Source organism: Eubalaena glacialis, chromosome 9 (genome assembly GCF_028564815.1).
Source record: "Eubalaena glacialis isolate mEubGla1 chromosome 9, mEubGla1.1.hap2.+ XY, whole genome shotgun sequence".
NCBI classification, from domain to species: domain Eukaryota; kingdom Metazoa; phylum Chordata; class Mammalia; order Artiodactyla; family Balaenidae; genus Eubalaena; species Eubalaena glacialis.
This window is the reverse complement of record NC_083724.1, coordinates 43,011,904-43,029,497: the sequence shown is the minus strand read 5'-3', so window position 1 is coordinate 43,029,497 and position 17,594 is coordinate 43,011,904. Positions and strand designations below refer to the sequence as shown.

The following is a 17,594-nucleotide window of genomic DNA, read 5'->3' as shown; positions in this document are numbered from 1 at the left end:
CCAGTGCCCGCTGGGCAGCCCAGTGTGGGCTCTGCTACCTTCTGGGGTAGAAACGCCGGGATTCTCCACGCACCTGGAGGCAGTGAATGAGCCAGTCAAGTATTTTGGGCTTCCCTGGGACAAGCTTCTGGTGTTCGAGCGTTTTCCCCTTCCCACCCTGTCATGGTGTTAGTAAGTAAACGAGGAGGCAGCTGTGTCTGGGGGTCCCTACCCCAGATCTTTGCGGGACATTGATGCTCAGCAACTAAGTTTGCACAGATTCTTGTGGGGGACCTTTGCCCCACTCATAGAGAGGCCATAGCTGAGCACGGACATTTTCCACACTCCCAGTTCGAGGAGGATGGTCACTTTTCCCCGGGAGACCTCTGCTCCTGTCCCGTGGGCTTTCAGTGAGGCGCACAGAGAGCCCTCAGCACCTTTTTATTTTTTATTATTTTATTATTTTTTAATTTTTTGGCTGTGCCACATGGCATGTGGGATCATCGTTCACTGACCAGGGATCGAACCTGTGCCCCTTGCAGCGGAAGTGCAGGGTCTTAACCATTGGACCGCCAGGGAAGTCCCCTCAGCACCCTTTTAAACAGAGGGGCTTTCAGAAGATCACTGGGAAAACCATCCGCGGCTCTTCAACGTCTTGTGTTTTGGGCTTAGTTTTGAGCACTTAACTAGTAAAGATACTACTAACTACACCTGCCATGTGCCAGCCCTGCACTAAGCACTTCACCCAACCCATTTCCTGCAGTCCCCACAAGAGCACTGAGGTCTCTAAGTGACAGAGTTTATACTTTGGCTCGGTAAACGATGCACCCAAGCTCTATGAAGGGCCGAGGTGCAGCGGGTCCTCCCGGAACCAGGGACCCAAATCCCACCCATCTGCACTCCTGTGTCTCAGATGAGCCTCCTTCAAATGTTCCTTGTCGCTCTTACCTCATAACTCACCGTTTCCCCAACACACAATCCTGCCTCTTCTCATTCCCAATTCAGAAAAGCCTATGGAGGGCTCTGATTGGTCCAACTCTGAAACCAGGGGAGCAAGGGACCCCGCTGGGTCCTCCTGCTGGGTGGGAGGGTGGAGTTAGGAAGAGCAGGGCAGCTAAAATGCTGGGTGTCCAGCGTCGGTGGGTAGGCCTCCCTGTTTGCAGGTGGGAAAGTCGAGGTCTGGATCCCTGGGGTGACTAATCCTGGGTAACCTGTTAGGGGCAGCTCTGGGACTAGAGTCAGGACGGGGACTTGGAGCCCAGGCTCTTAGGCACTCTGCCAGCCTGCCTCCGCCCGCTGGTGGGCTGTGCGTCAGGGCTTTGCGGGAGGAAAGGTGAGCACTGTGCTTCCAGCCTTCCAGGACTGCAGGGCCCAAGACACGGGCACCTAGGAATAGAAAATAAAGAGCCAGTGGTAAAAACTAGGGGAAGTGTGGGCGTTCAGAAAGTGAAGAGTTAACTGGTGGGGGTGGGGAGCTAGGTGTCCGAGGATGCTTGTGGCAGGGATAAAATGTCAGCAGGGGTGGAGACAGGGAGCTGTGTTCCCGGTGTCATGAAGAGTTTGCGTTCGGGCTTGGGCTGGACAGGTGGGCACCGATGTGACCTCTAGTGAAGAGTCTAATTAACCCTCTTTTCTGAATGGCCCTCAGGGGCCTAGAGTTGGGTTGATCTTCGTTGTTGCTCTGTGACACGCTCCTGTCCTTGGTGTACACATGGCCCACTTTCATCTTGTCTATGTCTAATGGTGTCTTTAAGTCTGTTTTAGTACAACTTCAGACTGTTTGCTTGGATGTCTTTCCACTTGTGCAAAGCTGAACTCAATGGATATATGTATTTTTTTTAAATTAATTAATTATTTTTTAACATCTTTATTGGAGTATAATTGCTTTACTGTGGTGTGTTAGTTTCTGCTTTATAACAGAGTGAATCAGCTATACATATACATATACCCCCATATCTCCTCCCTCTTGCGTCTCCCTCCCACCCTCCCTATCCCACCCCTCTAGGTGGTCACAAAGCACCAAGCTGATCTACCTGTGCTATGTGGCTGCTTCCCACTAGCTATCTATTTTACATTTGGTAGTATTTATAAGTCCATGCCACTCTCTCACTTTGTCCCAGCTTACCCTTCCCCCTCCCCGTATCCTCAAGTCCATTCTCTACGTGGATATATGTATTTTTTACTCTTTATTTTAGCATCTATGTCATGGGCTTGGTCCTGGAGTGGATTAAGAACAACGGCGGTGCAGCAGCCATGGAGAAGCTTAGCTCCATCAAATCGCAAATGATTTATGATGTTGTTGATAATTCTCAAGGATTCTATGTGTAAGTTGATGGGGTTTTATCCCACATTTTGCCTCTTGTGAATTTAAAAATGTGTATATGCCGTGTGCTTTTGGAACATGGATGCAGCCACCTTTCTCTGAGACATTGAAGTCCTCAGGAGCATGAGTTAGGTAAGTCTTCCCTCCTGCATCCCATTCCCAGGAATTCCGGGCTTTGGGACCTGCCTCCCAATGGGTGGTAACGTTTCTCACACCACAGACCCTGGGGCAGACCCCTCTCCCCAACCTCACCTCCTCTGTATGTCCCCTGGGGACAAAACACATACTTGCTGGAAGCTCTCAGCTTTACCTCAGGACTCGCTGGAGACCCTTGGTATAAACACCCACTCCTGGCCCCTCCTCTGGGTTATTTACCCTTTTAGGAAAGTTTACTCTTTCACTTATTACAGGACAAACGCTCCCATCCCAGGCCTGCAGTTGGTGAATGGAATTGGCTGTGGTATGAGTTGTTTCCTAGTTAAATGTTTTTGTGACTAATTGATTCATGAACATGTGTTGACCACTGGACCAACGCCAGAGAACGTACGGGCCTTGTATTGATCTCCTAGGGCTGCCAGAGCAAAGTACCACTAGCTTGGTGGCTTAAAACAAGAGAAATTTATTTTCAGTGTTCTGGAGTCCAGGAGTTCAAAGGCAAGCTGTCAGCAAGGCTTTGCTCCCTCCAGAGACTCCAGGGAAGAATCCATTCCTTGCCTCTTCCAGCTTCCAGGGGCTTCAGGCATTCCTTGGCTTGTGGCTGCCTCAGCCCAGTCTCTGCCTCTGCCTTCACATGGCCTCCTCCTTTCTTGTGTGTCTTGTCTTCTGTCTCTTACAAGGTCATTGGACTTAGGGTCCACCCAGATAATCCAGGATGATTGATCTCATCTAGAGATCTTAGCTTAATTGCATCAGCAGAGACCCTTTTTCCAGGTCACATTCACAGGTTCTGGAGGTGAGCACGTGGATAAACCTTTGCAGAGGCCACCGTTCAACCCCCTACAACAGGCCTGCCACCAAAATGCCAGATATAAAGTACCTAGTACAGTGCCTGGCACACAAGGAGCTTGACAGATGAGGTTTTCATTTGCTTTTCCCCTCCTTCAAGGTGGGGACAGCTGTGGGGGGACCAGACTTTATGCTCTGTATGCACGTGTGTTTATACACATACATGCGTAAACACTTACACTCATTTGCTGAGCCAGGACCCCCTTCTTAGCGGCCTTTTTACTCTTTGGAGTTCAGTATGTTGTAAGAAAAAATATCTGGCTGACAATAACAAGGGAATTTTCACTCTCTTAAGAATTTAGTGGGCTTTGTGGGACAAAAAAATGGTGCCTCAATCCTGCCTTAGAATTGTATGTTTTACCCAAGATTTGCTAACACATCTCCATAACCATCCATGGGTGGGGTTGTACTTTTGGGACAGCCCTAACTGCTGCTGTCCCCTCTGCCCTTAAATGCCTGCCTGCTCCTATGAGTTCTTGGCTTGTGATGACACCCCAGCCACAAGCCCTCAGGGAGTCTGGCTTGGCTGAACGACTTGACCTTTGGGGTCCTCTTCCACATGCCATCTGGGGGAAGGGGTACACACTGTGCATTTCTGCCTGCTCTGTGGTTCTGTGGCTTGGCCCTTGGGAATCTTCCACTTTAGAGCCTGACGTGTGAGAGAGGAGGCCAGGGTATTCCACTAGCACTTACTGGAGCCGTTGTAACATGCATGATCAGCAGTAGATGGTCCAAGGAGTTCATGGCCAAGGGCTAAATAATGAGCCATGAGCTGGGGGCAGGGAGATACTGCTTTGGCTGGAGGTGAAGGGAGGGCTTTTACATGAGCTTGAGCCTTGGACAGGAGTAAGAATTAGGCAGAGAAGAAGGCGGAAGTACTTTTAGGAATTTTTAGGAAGGCAGGGAATGGCTTCTGCAAAGCACTGAGGGAAGAAAGTAGTGTGTTTGGAGAGCAGAGAGTGGGCTCCCTGAAGGGCACGGCTCATGCTGGGATTGGAAAGAAAGTCTGGAAAGGTCTGAAGACATGTTTAATTCACTAGCTCATTTATCCATTCGTCTATCTACCCATCCACCCACCCATCCATCTACCCATCCATCCACCCACCCATCCATCCGTCTACCCATCCATCCATCCATCCATCCATCCGTCCGTCCGTCTGTCCATATCCATCCATCAAGCAAATGGCGCCTGAACACTCCTCTGTGCTAGCCTTGTTCTAGGCTCTGGGGATACCCAGAAGAATAAGTCACCTTTCCTGGCTCCATAAGAGTGTTCAGGATCTGAATGTGAGTGAGAGCACATGGCAGCTATTGTGGAGGGGAGACCAATTTTCTATGAGCTTTTGGCTCCGTATATTTCTCAGGAGATGTGAAGGCACAAAATGGGAGGACAGAAAGCATGGTGATGCCTCCAGAAGAAATCCAGGAAATTAAAAACAAAATAAAGCATAGAAGGAACACCAAGAATCCCCTGAATTCTCTCCCCCCACTTGAGATCCTTTAACTGCAAGCACCCAACCTGGCATTTTCCAGAAGGCAGCCTGTCGAAGCCAATGTGGCAGGCAGGTCATCTCCTGAGGAATCTCATCACCTTCCCATGCAAAACTCCTCACTCACTTATGAACAGCCTTGACCCCGAACTTGCATCCTCTTCCGAATAAACCTCTTTCTGGGAACTTCCATTCACCCCCTGGGCCGCCTGCCCAGAAAAGGTCATCCGGCTCATGGTGTTCCTCTGGGACCTTGTTACCAGGGTCAGGAGGAGGCTTTGCTCCCTCTCTCTTCTATGTTAGCAGTTGGACGCTCACTAGTTGTCTCTGTGTGCACTTGGGTTTTCAGGAAGTTCTTCGCTATGGAAATACGGCCCTGAAGGGGAGGTGAGCAGTTAAATGAAAATGCACGTGAATAAAGAGTATGTAATGTAGAGGTTAAGAACATGGGCTCTTGCACTGGGTAATTTGTGTATTGTGAAACCGTATTTGGCACATAGGGAGCATTCCTTAAGGGTTAGCTCTTAATAGTATTTGTGGTTATTATGGAAAGCACCTAGGATGTTCCTGACACATAGTGTTTAATGTGTATTAGATATTAATTTTAATATGATAAAGCTGTTGAAGTGATCAAATCCATATCCACATCTGAGGTCACCTTTTCTCACTTTCATGGGGGGTCCAGGCCTTAGGAAAGCGAGGGAAGCAAGTGATGTGTCTAGTGACAACCCCAAAATAAAATAAAGCAGGCAGAGCCCTTGGCGCTTTACAGATATTAATACATTTTATTGTCATCACAACCCTGTGAACAGACAGTGTTTTACAGCAGCGCAGACAGGTTAGGGTCAGGTGCAGTGGGGAAGTGGGATCAGGCAGGATAAGAACATGGGGAGAGTCGGGGGGGCTGGTTCCAGAGCCTTTACTAAGGAAACAACAAAAATCACAGATGATAATGACTTTTTTTTTCAAAATGCAGGAATCAGTGGAAAAACTAGAAATGATCATGTTCACAATTGTGATCAGTTGTGTCTAAATATGTAAAAGTCAGTTACTTTCCCATAAGCCAGAAATAACAATAAAAAACAAGGAAAGAGCCCATTTGCAATAGTCACAAAAATTAGTAAATACCTAGAAGTCAGTTCAGTGTTCACCTGAAAAATTTAGTGCAAAAGGATAGATGAAACATTTTAAACATATATGTTAACATTAATAAAATGTAATGTTAACATATGATCTATTAATGTATAAAGCCACTGGCAGAGGGAAAGACAGATCGGTCGAAAAGTCCAGAAACTAGTCCATGTTTACTTGAGAATTGCATTTTAAATTAGTTTTAAAGTCTAACGTGACTTTTTGTCTAATTGACTGATTGAAGCATTGATAATTCATTTAAACAGAAATTAGATATTTGCATCACAGCATACACAAATTCTAGTCAGTCGAAAAGATGCAAATGCAACTAAATGCAAGAAGCAAATATAAAATACAGGAGAGAATTTCTGTGTAAGTGTAGCGAGTACAGAAGCCTTCCTAAATAAGCCATAAAACTCAGAAGCCATAAAGTAAAAGATATTTAATTACATGAAAATTTAAAACTTTTCTACAGTTCAAGACATAAACAAAACAAAATGACAGACACAAAAGTTTAGTAGCATATTAACATATAAAGGTTACTGTTGATATAGAGAAGAACCCACAAATAAATGAAAAAGGAAAACCAAATTTTAAAAAGGCAGGGGGTGGTTTCTAACTGTATGAGCAAACAACTCAGAAGAAACACAGCTGGTTAATAGACGAATGAAGAGGGGCCAACTTCTTTAGGAAATGCAGATTAAAACCATGAGATTTTCTTCCCCTCTGATCAGCAGAAATTCTAAAGACTGATAACATCTGGTGTAGGCAAGGGAACAAACACACTTTGCGTATGTTAAGTATAAAAAATGTGTTCAATTTTGGAGCGAGGTTTGCAGCATACATCAAAGTTCAAAACTCTGTTGCTCTTTGACCAAAGACTTCTACTTCTAGGCACCTGCCCTCTGCCAGTACTCTGCCTTGCACAGAAGTGTGCACAAAATCGGGCACCCACAAGTCCAATGCGGGATACTTACGTAACGGGGAAAATCTAGAGACAACCCGGGTGTCCTGCAGGAGGGGTCTGATGAAGGAAATTAAGATCCATCCGTAGTATGGAGTAACGTGTGCGTGGAGAATGGGGAAGGTCTGTGAGCAAACTGGGAAGATGACCTGATATGTCATTAGGTCAAAAGGAAAAAGAGCAGGTGTAGAAAAGGACATGTCTATTATTCCACTTAGAAACCCACAATGTTTGTATTTGTAAATACTATATATGTATATACGTACATGTGGAAACACGCATATATACACGTATACACATTTGTGTATCTGATCCTGAAAATGCGCAAAAGACTGTTAATGGCAACCACCTCTGTGGAAGGGAATAGATCTTCATATTTTTACTCTAGTTTTCCTAATCGTGTGCAAATTTAGAGTTAATTTTTTATTTAAAAGTTAGGCAGTCAGGAGAGGCCTAGTGACTCTTTTGTGGGCTTCTCTCACCTCAGGATGCACTCTTCACGCCCTTCTTGTTTCTGGTTTGTCTTTTGGAGCAGACACCGCTGAAATGAGCGTCTTGTCATCACTTGCCAACTGCCTGCGGTTTTCTTGGCGCCCTCCTAACCCTCACCACCTTTGTGAGGTGCTGTTTCCCGCTGAGGCGGTGCCTTTCCCCTCACACATACCCCTCTGGTACCCTGGGAAGTCCCGGTGTTTCTCAGTGGGCATTCTAGAATACTCATCCCAGAGATGCAATGGGTTTTTCAGCCACATGCATTTGGGGAAAACTGTGTTCCTATATGAATTATTCTCTTGGGAGTTCACGATTCACAGGAGCTCTTGAGACACTCTAGGAAGTTGAGTCAAGAAACCTGTGTAGCCCTGTTCATGCAGGATTTCCTAAATTTCTATGACTGACTGTGGCACTGCTTTTCCAGTCACAACCATCCTTATCAGCTTCCGTCATAGACTCCCTGGGAAGCGCTGCTCAAACTCTGTCCTGGAAGCTTTGTAGTCCCAGGATTACCCGCTGCTTCCACGCCCACCCAGCCCCTGCTAGCGCTCTGTCAGCGTGGCACCTTCTCCCTGCCCCCCAACTCATTCAGGCCACAGGCCCTGCCCCCGCTCTGGGATTTAGTGATAACACCTGGGAGCGGTGGCCCAGCACAGCCCACGGCAGTGCTCGGTGTGGCTCACAGGGTTTAAAACACACAATTTGAGCCCTTATTGGAACATGGGAAGATGATTTAAATCCAGATGTCTTATTTCATAATCCCCGTGTCTCTGAAAGTGGGAGAAACAGACCGGGAGGGCCGTATGTTTCAAGCAAAAGGGAGACTCTGTTTCTCTGTGGGAGTAAAGAACGGGCCCTCACATTTAACAAGTAACGTAGGGAGTTTGTGCTGAGTCTGTCATGCTGGGCCTGTTATACTCATTTATATGACCGTTGGGTCCCTATTGGCATTTGCATTTACTGCCCATGCTTGAAACTCCCCAGTGTCCCTGTCTTGGTCACGAGCCCGAATTCTGTTGACCTAGAAAGTTCTTTGTGGGAGCTTTCTGGCACGCCTCTCCCCCAGTGTCCCCACCCTCCGGCCCCTATGTCGTAGTGCTTTTTCTAAAACGCAGAACTCCTTGTTGTGCAGACCTGATTGCTCCTCGTTGCTCCATGATCCGATCGATCCAGTTCCCAGGAGAGCGTGTCTGCAGGGCCCTCTGTGGTCTGCAGTCCTGCCCCCAGCCAGGCACCCAGAACCCCAGGTGCTGCAGAGAACTTGCTGGCGTCCCCCGTGCCTCGGCACACACAGCTCTCTGCCAGATGCCCTTCCTTCGTCTCCCCCTGTCCTGACCCCTCCCACCTCCCTTCCTCTGAAATCTTCAACCTTCTCTCGGGCAGAGTTACTTGCTCAGCTCTGTGCTTCCACAGCGCTTGTCCTGTGGAATTTGAATTCCCTCCACAGCCGTCTTGCTAGGTTGGGAGCAGCCAATTCCCCTTCATCTTTTTCTTCCTTCCCTCAGCCCCACACCAGGGACACTCTCGGGCACCGTGCAAATTTAATCTTCCGTTTCTAGTTGTTATGACGTTGTTGCTGTCATGATACCACCTACGTTCACAGTAGGATGGGTAAATGTGTGGGGGACGACTGTAAATACAGATTCTTTGTAAATCCAGGTTCTTAATTCTTCCCCCTTTTAATATTTTTTCCCCTTAAATCACATGTCCTTTTTGCTGCTCCAGCTCTATAATTGGACTCTCACCTGGGGAGCCTGAGGCAGCAGAATATCAAAGAGGGTAGACACTAAATTTTTAATTTAAATGTCAACCAGGATACCTACTACCTGTGAAAAGGGGGGCCCAGAATTCAGGCTCAAAGCCTATTACCAGATACTTGGTTTCCCTTCTTGTGTCTCTTCTGTCGGTGGATGTGCACTTGACTCCTATTAACTTTAACAGGAATTATGTGTGTGCCCTGAGGGGCGAGCATAGCTTTTAATGGGGGCATCCTCACACTGCTTTTATTTGCTGTTTAATTTTAATGAATCCCACCCTGTAGAAGTGGAAGAATGAAATAGGATGTGCTTGAGAAAATGGAGAGAGTTGTTACATATCTTCCTTGTAATCCAGAGTAGCATGTCATCTCTTCTTCTGTTTGTCTCCTTTGGTTGTCAGTAGAAGATAATTTTGGCTTGCTTACTTTCCAAATCAGAAACTGAAGTTAAATACTAACGTATCCTAGATGAAGCTTGACTCATTCATTTTTGAGAGTCTGTGTGAGCCCTGTGTAAGGTGCTGAGAATAAAAAGACAAATTTATTGACTTCAATAGTTATTTACATAGCACTGAATGTGTTCCAGACACTGTTCTAAATTCTATCAGTTATCTACTTTTGCATCATAGAACACTTCAAGACAGTGACTTAAAACCACGGCCATTTCTTTTGCTCAGGATTCTTTTCAGTCAGCAGGTTGGGCTGGGCTCAGTGGGGTGGTTTCTTCTGCTGGTCTCATCTGAGATCACTTATTCAACCAGAGTCATCTGGTGATTCACCTAGAGTCTAAAATGGCCCCCCTCACCTGTCTGGCAGCTGGTGCTGGCTGTGGGCTGGGCCTGTTATTTCCAGCAGGCTAGCTCGGGCTTGCTTACATGGCAGTGATGTTTTAACAGGGCAGGTATAGAAGCTGCATGCCCCTTGAGGCCTCAGCTTGGAAGTTGCACAGCATCACTCCTGTTGCAGTCTCTTGGTCAAAGCAAGTCCACAAGGCCAGCCCAGATTCAAAAGGTGTGGAGCACTAGACCCCACCTCTTGCGGGGAGGGCTGCAGAGAATTTGTGGCCATTTAGTCCTCACATCAGAGAGGCACAACAGAGAGATTTAGTAACTTGTTCAAGGTCACACAGCTTGGGACAATACAATGTTTTAAGTGCTTTGAAAGCTGCTGCTCATTATTTTTAAATCTTACAGCCACTATTCGGACCAACTTATTTTTTTTTCTCTGCAGCCTTGTAGAGAAAGGGTCATTCACATTGCTGTGTGGCTGCCATGGGTTGGAAGCTTCATATATGTTGTACCACTGAACTGTCATAACTAGTATGAAATGGAGATATTATTATCATTCCCAATATTCAGATGAGGAAACTGAGGCTCTTGGAAATTAAGTATGAGTCGTATAAGAGAATGTTAACTCACTGTTCCATATGCAAGAGTGGTCTCCCTAAGTAAATTATAAATGTCCTGGCACAGATCTTTTTTTAATCTCTTGTTTGCATCTGGAAAATGGTTTTTAAAAATTTTTTGTTGCTGACAGTTAAAACTGGATTAGATAGCAGCTGTGCTTTAGGGCATCCAGTTCACATTTATTACATTTACTTCATAGTCTACTTTCACCCTAACTAGTGGCAATAGAATTGCAAGTTAATGGGAGCAATCTTACTCTAATCACTTGTACATTTCAGTATACTCCATTATGATATTTAAATATATAACATATTATTAAAATAACATTAAAGGGAACATAGAATTATCCCATATTCTCACATTCTGAACACAAATATTTTCTATTTCTCTTTGCTTCCTTAGAATCTTTATATCCACATTTATACTCTAATTAGAGTACCCATAACATCTAAAATTTTTCACTTATTACATCATAAACCACTTCCATTTTGCAGCCTAATCTTTATATTTATCTTTTTATGTGACATCTTAATATTTAGTTATAAAGAAATGTTATAATTTATTTTATTTCTATGGTGGACGTAGGTCGTTTCTAACTTTACCTGTTGTAATTAATTACAGAATATATGATGCTCTGGATGGGCTTTAGTTCAGATATTTTGTTTAATTCCATCTCTAAATATGTACTCTCATATTTTTCAAAACATGTGTTCTGAATTTGATTCCCAACTCCTGTCAAGAACCATGTAAATGTGTTGTGGGTGTGTGTGTGGGTGTGTGGGGGTGTGTTGTGTGTGGTGTTTGTGTGTGTGCGCGTGGGTAGTGTGTGTGTGCGCGTGGGTGTGTGTGGGTGTGCGTGGGTGTGTGGGGGGTGGATGTGTGTTGTGTGTGGGTGTGTGTTGTGTGTGTGTTGTGTGTGGGAGTGTGTTGTGGGTGTGTGTGCACGTGGGTGTGTGTGGGTGCTGTGTGTGTGTGTATGTGCGTGGGTGTGTGTGGGGGGGTGTGGGGGGGTGTGATATGTGTGTGTGGGGTGTGTGTGTGTGTTGTGGGTGTGTGTTGTGGGTGTGTGTGGGTGTGTGTGTGGGGTGTGTGTGTGTGTTGTGTGGGTGTGGGTGTGGTGTTTGTGTGTGTGTGCACGTGGGTATGTGTGTGTGTGGGTGTTGTGTGTGTGTGTGTGCGTGTGTGTGTGTGTTGTGTGTGTGTGTTTTGTGTGTGTTGTGTGTGTGTGTTGTGTGTGTGTGTGCGTGGGTGTGTGTGGGGGTTGTGAGGGGGTGTGTGGGTGTGTGTGTGTTGTGTGTGGGGGTTTTGTGTGTGTGTTTTGTGTGTGTGTGTTGTGGGGGGTGTGGGTGTGTGTGGTGTGTGTGTGTGTGTGTGTGCGTGCACGCCAACAGTTTTACTCTGGGAAGTTGACTTAAGGAAATAGTTCAAACATACAAAAAATGTCCAAGTAATCCAATGTTATGATGTTTCTTCATATGTTAGCATAACTTTATTTTTTGTAACTAATGCTTTACTTTTTTTTTCTTTTTGCGTTTCTATAACCAAATAACTGACATAGAGTTAATTTGGGGTATAAGTTTTAGATCTAAATCAATTTTCCCTATATAGCACTACAATTATCCCTCTCTGTTTATTAAATAATATTCACTTTCCTGGAATTATGTGATTCTTATTTTACTGAATGCTTAAGTATAATATATAAATGGGTTTATTTGGATTTAAAAAAAATTTTTTTTTCTGTTGCTTTGTTAATGGCAGTTGCACATTGCAGAAAAATAGCTGGAACAAAAAACATGTTTTTCAGATGTCCAGTGGAGCCCCAGAATAGAAGCAGGATGAATATTCCATTCCGCATTGGCAACACCAAAGGAGATGATGCTTTAGAAAAAAGATTTCTCGACAAAGCTCTTGAACTCAATATGATCTCCCTGAAAGGGCATAGGTGAGTACATGTCCCATCCAGAAGCTTGTCAGAGAATTGGTTTAGTTTTCAGACGCTGAATGAAACACATCTAGGAGCCTGCCCAACCCGGAGTAGCAGTTATTGTAACTAGTTGGGAAAGACCGTTTGTTACGGGGGTTCTCCTGCTGCTGCTTACAGACCCCTTAGCACGGTTCCACGGCCAAGAGCATGGGGGGGGCCACACCTTCTAGGAGCTTTGGTCAAAACTACCTTTGAAAATCTCTGCTCTGACAGCACAAAGAGTGCCATCCCAGCTCTGGTACAGCTGGCACAAGCCTGTTCAGTGTAAGAACAGATCACTGTTGCTCCCCTGAACATCAGAGAGAGTAGTTAATTCTGTAAGCTCCATGAAAAATGTATGTTCTCACGCATGAGAATAGCTGCCCGCTCCCTGCCCCCTGTACGGCAGGCTCATCGAAGAGTTGAACTAACCTAGGTTCCATGTGAGCGTGACGGTCCTTCACTGCATTAGAAAGGAATTTTCTAATGACTGAGATGTGTGAAGCTCCTGGCCACCTGCGGGGGCTTTCAGGTGGGAGGTTGGACACGATGGTCTCAGGTGCCGTGACTCTCGCAGGAGCTGGTGACGGGAAGGAGGGTCGTCTTGATGTTAAACCAGATGCTCCTGTTCTTAACGGCTGCATCTGTGGTTCTTCTAGGTCCGTGGGAGGCATTCGGGCCTCTCTGTATAATGCTGTCACCATCGAAGATGTCCAGAAGCTGGCAGCCTTCATGAAGAATTTTTTGGAGATGCACCAGCTATGAGCACATCCTAACGAATATACACTCTGCCCTTGAACAATGTACAAAATTGAAAGTCACTTGGGCATGGCTAAAAAAACTAAACATAATATTTTTCTCGAATGAACATGCTTATGATAGATTTTCTTCTTTTTTCAGAGAACAGCAAAACATCCACAGCTATGCTAAGCTGTTGAAACTTAACCTTAATTCTGGCTTGAACTGGAAGCTTTTAAAAAATCTTCTCTTGCTTTTCTACCAAATTCTAACTACTGTTGTCTTTGCTGCTACTTTTTCTGCCTAGATCTCATATTCAAAGCTGCCTATGAGTTTAATTATATGCAAATTGCAGGTTATTATTTTTAGAGACACACAAACACATAGCATGGAGGGTGGGTGGAGCCCTCTAGGTGCTGAATTTTGATCCTTTGCAAGATGACAGCAGTGGGGTCTTCTGGATTCTGCAGCTATTAATTCAGGTCACCACCGACCGTGTTGTGATGTTCCAGACTAAAAGGCAAACTGGAGATTGTTCTTTATACTGTTATACTCATAAAGAGATAAAAGTGACATACTATATGTTTATCTAGCAAGGTCTGTTTTTAATACCAAATAGTTTATATCTCTGCATTTATATCTCTGTGCATTTATATTTCTAATAATACGGTTCTTGTTGATATATGTTGAGACTTTGAGAATTTGTTAGGGTCCTTGACCTTGTGCATTAGAGTGTTACGTTCTCAACAGCTGTGTGCCTCCCCTTCCCCCTCCCCTCTCCCTTTTTAAGCTGCTTCACAAGATTTGGAAGCTCCCTGATTCACTTTTACTTTCCTTTCAGTGGGTAGAAGAACGGTTGGTTGGTTGGTTGGTTGGTTGGTTCTTTGTTTCTCAGTTATGCTGTTAAACTAAAAATCTCTGTTAAACTCCCTTACTGTTTGCTCACGTGACTGTTCTTTTTATGGTGTTTGACCAGTGATGCCATGAGTTCGGGAAGATCTTTGCTGAAGCGTCTTTTCCCCTCTTGTTTATCCATTGTCAGTGTTTTATGTTGACCGTGCGAAGGACATTAAAGTCCTAAAACATCTAAATCTTTGTCAATGAATTTCTTTACATGCTTTTTAGACAGATTGTTCTTTTAAAAACTTTATGTTGGGAAAACTGGAGTCTAAAAATAGCCTCTGTGAAGGGTATTTTGTTCAAAAAGGTGTAAGACTTGAGTCCTGTACATCCACGTTCTTAATGATTCAGCATACTGGTAGCTTTCCGTTGGCTTTTGGAATGGACAGTATCAACAAACCACGTTACAGCACAGCTCATGGTATAAGGTTCTATGAACTTTGTCCCACTTAGGCTGGAAACGTGCCGCTAGGACAGTTTTGAGCTATCTTCGTGTTTCGTTGGATTGTGTAATGAGGACTATACTGATCTTTCGTCCCAGCTCTGCACCAATTAGTTGGGTTTCCTGCTTAGGGCTAAGCCTTGCCAGTCTTGGTTCTCTCATCTGTGAAAAGGAGGATTGAAATAACTCCCCCACTTATCTCAGGGATGTTTGAAGAGCTTAAAATGAGGGCTCCATGCAGGATGTGACTAATAACCACAGTAAATTTTTAAATAGCAAAAGCCAGCCAGTGCTTGGACGCCATCCAAGTGTTCACATAGAATAGTGCTCAGAGTCTATTTTGCCTCCTTCCTCATCCATTCATATGATGGTGACAAGTCCCTGTGGTTTGTACCGGCCCCAAATCTCTTGAATATCCACTTGTTTCCATTCCCATTGCCACAGCCAGCTCTGTCAGCCCTCAGCGGATCATTTCAGCAGCCTCATCTGCCCCCACCTGCCCCTACCAGCACAGCCCATTGGACCGTCACTTTCCCTTCATGCTCCTCCTTGGTTCATAAAAAAGCCCAGGCTTCTGAGCCCAATGGTCACAGCTTTGTGGTGTCTGGTCTGGCTTCTTCTTTCTTGTGTTTCTGGTTCTTGGAATGTGGCGTGCATATATGCCCATGCTACGTCGGGTAAGCCTGGAGTTCCTGCCCCCGCTCAGCAAGACTGACGTTCCTTCAAGACACCTGCCAACCTCCTGACCTTGTTTGTGTCTCCTGCATTGGAAGGATGCTCTTTTCCTTTGTTCTTATAAGCGTGACCCTTTTATCCCATCACAGCACCTCCATTCTGTGTTTTCCTGTGCCGAGGGTGTCTGCTTACGTGCCTTCCCCATCAGAGCAAGGAACAAGCCCTGTTTCTCCACCTTCATCACCTGGCATCCTGCCTTGCCCTTAGGAGGTGCTCAACGACTGTCCGTTTAATGAATGGAAAGGCAGGGCTTCCTGAATTTCGCAAACAGCCTGCAGTAAAGGCAGAGGTACAATCTTACATACGTGGATGTTTTAATTTTTCAAAAGCTTACTATGTAATTTCATTTTTTACTAAAATTTAGAATCTTGGAGGGCTCCCAGACTCTTCTTTATATTTGTGTGAAAGTATTTGGAAAACGGTCAGCAACTGCATTCATACCAGGACAAAGGGTAGTCACTGTGGTCTGGAGCACAGATCGCTGGAAGATACTCATTGAGCGAAAACCTTGACCTTTGTATGTGTCAAGTGAGTGAACGGATGCCAGTCCGCTGACCACATGGAGAGAGGTGGAAAGGGAGATAAGGATGCAGGCCCTGGGTCAACAGGCTGCGGGAGCCACCACTGGCCAGTCTTTAAGATTAAAAGCAAAGTGGACAGACAGGTGTCTTTCAGGCCTTGGGAAATCTGTGTAAGGCTTGGTGGCCTCATCTTCCTTTAGATCCTCCAAAGTGTCCTTCTTCTCCCAAACTGATTTTGACTATTTTTCTCTTTCAAAATTTGACAACGCATAATCATGTTAATACCACCTAAGTGAGAAAAAACAGCTTTGTTCCCACGTTGCTTATGTTTACCTCCACACACTGCTTCATCCCCAGCACTGTGGCTCTGTTCTTTGCCTGCACAAGAAACAAAATTGGAATTGTTCTGTTCTGCGCTAGTCTGTGTTTATCTAAATATCGAATGCTGTCTCGTCACAACTTAGCAGATGCTAGAAGGTTTGGCAAGCCCTTAGGTGAACTATGTGATGTAACAAATAACTATTACCTTTTTTCCCCTTTAGAGCTTAAGGAGCCACTAAGACCCCGTAAAATGGACAAGACCCATTGATAGATGTCCATCTCTGCCGAAGGCACTTGCAGGTCTGGCCTTGTATCACTCTGTGATTAATGTTTGTTGTATCGTGTTCTTTGGAAGGAAAATAAAATGAAGAAGAATTTTCTCACATTTGATCGGAATGAACATAATTAAAAAGTGAAATGCTACTGCGTCTGCAAAGAAATCAATCACTTTAATTGGAAAGAAGATTCCTTGCCTCTGTTAGTAATTGGGCTCTTGGTAATTTAGAATCGGAATCCATGACAGTTTGTGATAAATTGTCTCCTTTTGGGCTAAAGAAGGTAAGAAGTTCTAATTACCCCTGGATTTTTCCAGAGTGGGTGGAAAAGCTTGATCAAAGAGATATTGGGAGAGAGCTAGAAAAGCTAGCAGTGAGCAAAGATTTATTGAATTTCTTTCTAAGAAGCTAAAGAATAAAATAGTTCATTTGTTGTGGCAAAAACAAGAGCCTGTGGTATTTGAAATCCCAGAGCAAATTGGATTTTCTAAGAAAATAGGGAACTGGGCATATTAGAAAAAGTTTACGTACACAGAGGTTCTATAGTTAGGTTATAGAAATTGGCCTTGCTTACTTGTTAGCACATGAGAATATTGACAGCCTTGGGCCTCACTTGGGGAAAAGTATGGAATTCATACTTTGAGTGTTTAAATATATAAGTAATTGGCACTGAGTTTAAGGAAGTCCAAAATGTTTTATTCAAATGAAAGCGTAATTTAAGTTAGTAGAATTGTACTCAGGGTCCTAATGAATGAATCTACTGACCCAATCCCTGTTGGTATCCTAGCCTTTGTTTCTCTTCAGATTGCCTAACAATACCTGAAGAATAGGGTGGATTTTAGGTTGATGCATTTATTTAGAATTGTGTGTGTTTATTTTACATATCTATATAGAGGTAGATATATAGTTATAGATATAATTTCAAACTTAAAGAAAAATTGCAAGATTAGTACAAAGAACTCTTGTATATGCTTTACCTAGATTCACCAATTATTAATATTTAGCTTTATTTGCTTTGGCATTCACTGTCTCTCCGTATATACATGTTTTTTTCTCCTGAACCCCTTAAGGGTAAGGAGACATTGTGCCCTTTTACCTGGAAATAGTGATTACTTCCTAAGTGAAACAACATTTTCTTACCAAACCACAGCAC

General features: G+C 44.5%; 1 protein-coding gene across 1 annotated transcript in view; it reads left to right on the top strand.

The window, feature by feature from the left end:
- PSAT1 (phosphoserine aminotransferase 1) overlaps nucleotides 1-14,409 on the top strand; it is a 29,885-nt gene extending 15,476 nt beyond the window's left edge. The window contains exons 7-9 of the mRNA XM_061201168.1: nucleotides 2,175-2,303; nucleotides 12,351-12,488; nucleotides 13,169-14,409. Of these exons, the coding sequence (XP_061057151.1) occupies nucleotides 2,175-2,303; nucleotides 12,351-12,488; nucleotides 13,169-13,274 (373 nt within the window). The 3' untranslated portion in view covers nucleotides 13,275-14,409. The remainder of the gene's footprint in view (nucleotides 1-2,174; nucleotides 2,304-12,350; nucleotides 12,489-13,168) is intronic.
- The last annotated feature ends 3,185 nt before the right edge of the window (nucleotides 14,410-17,594 follow it).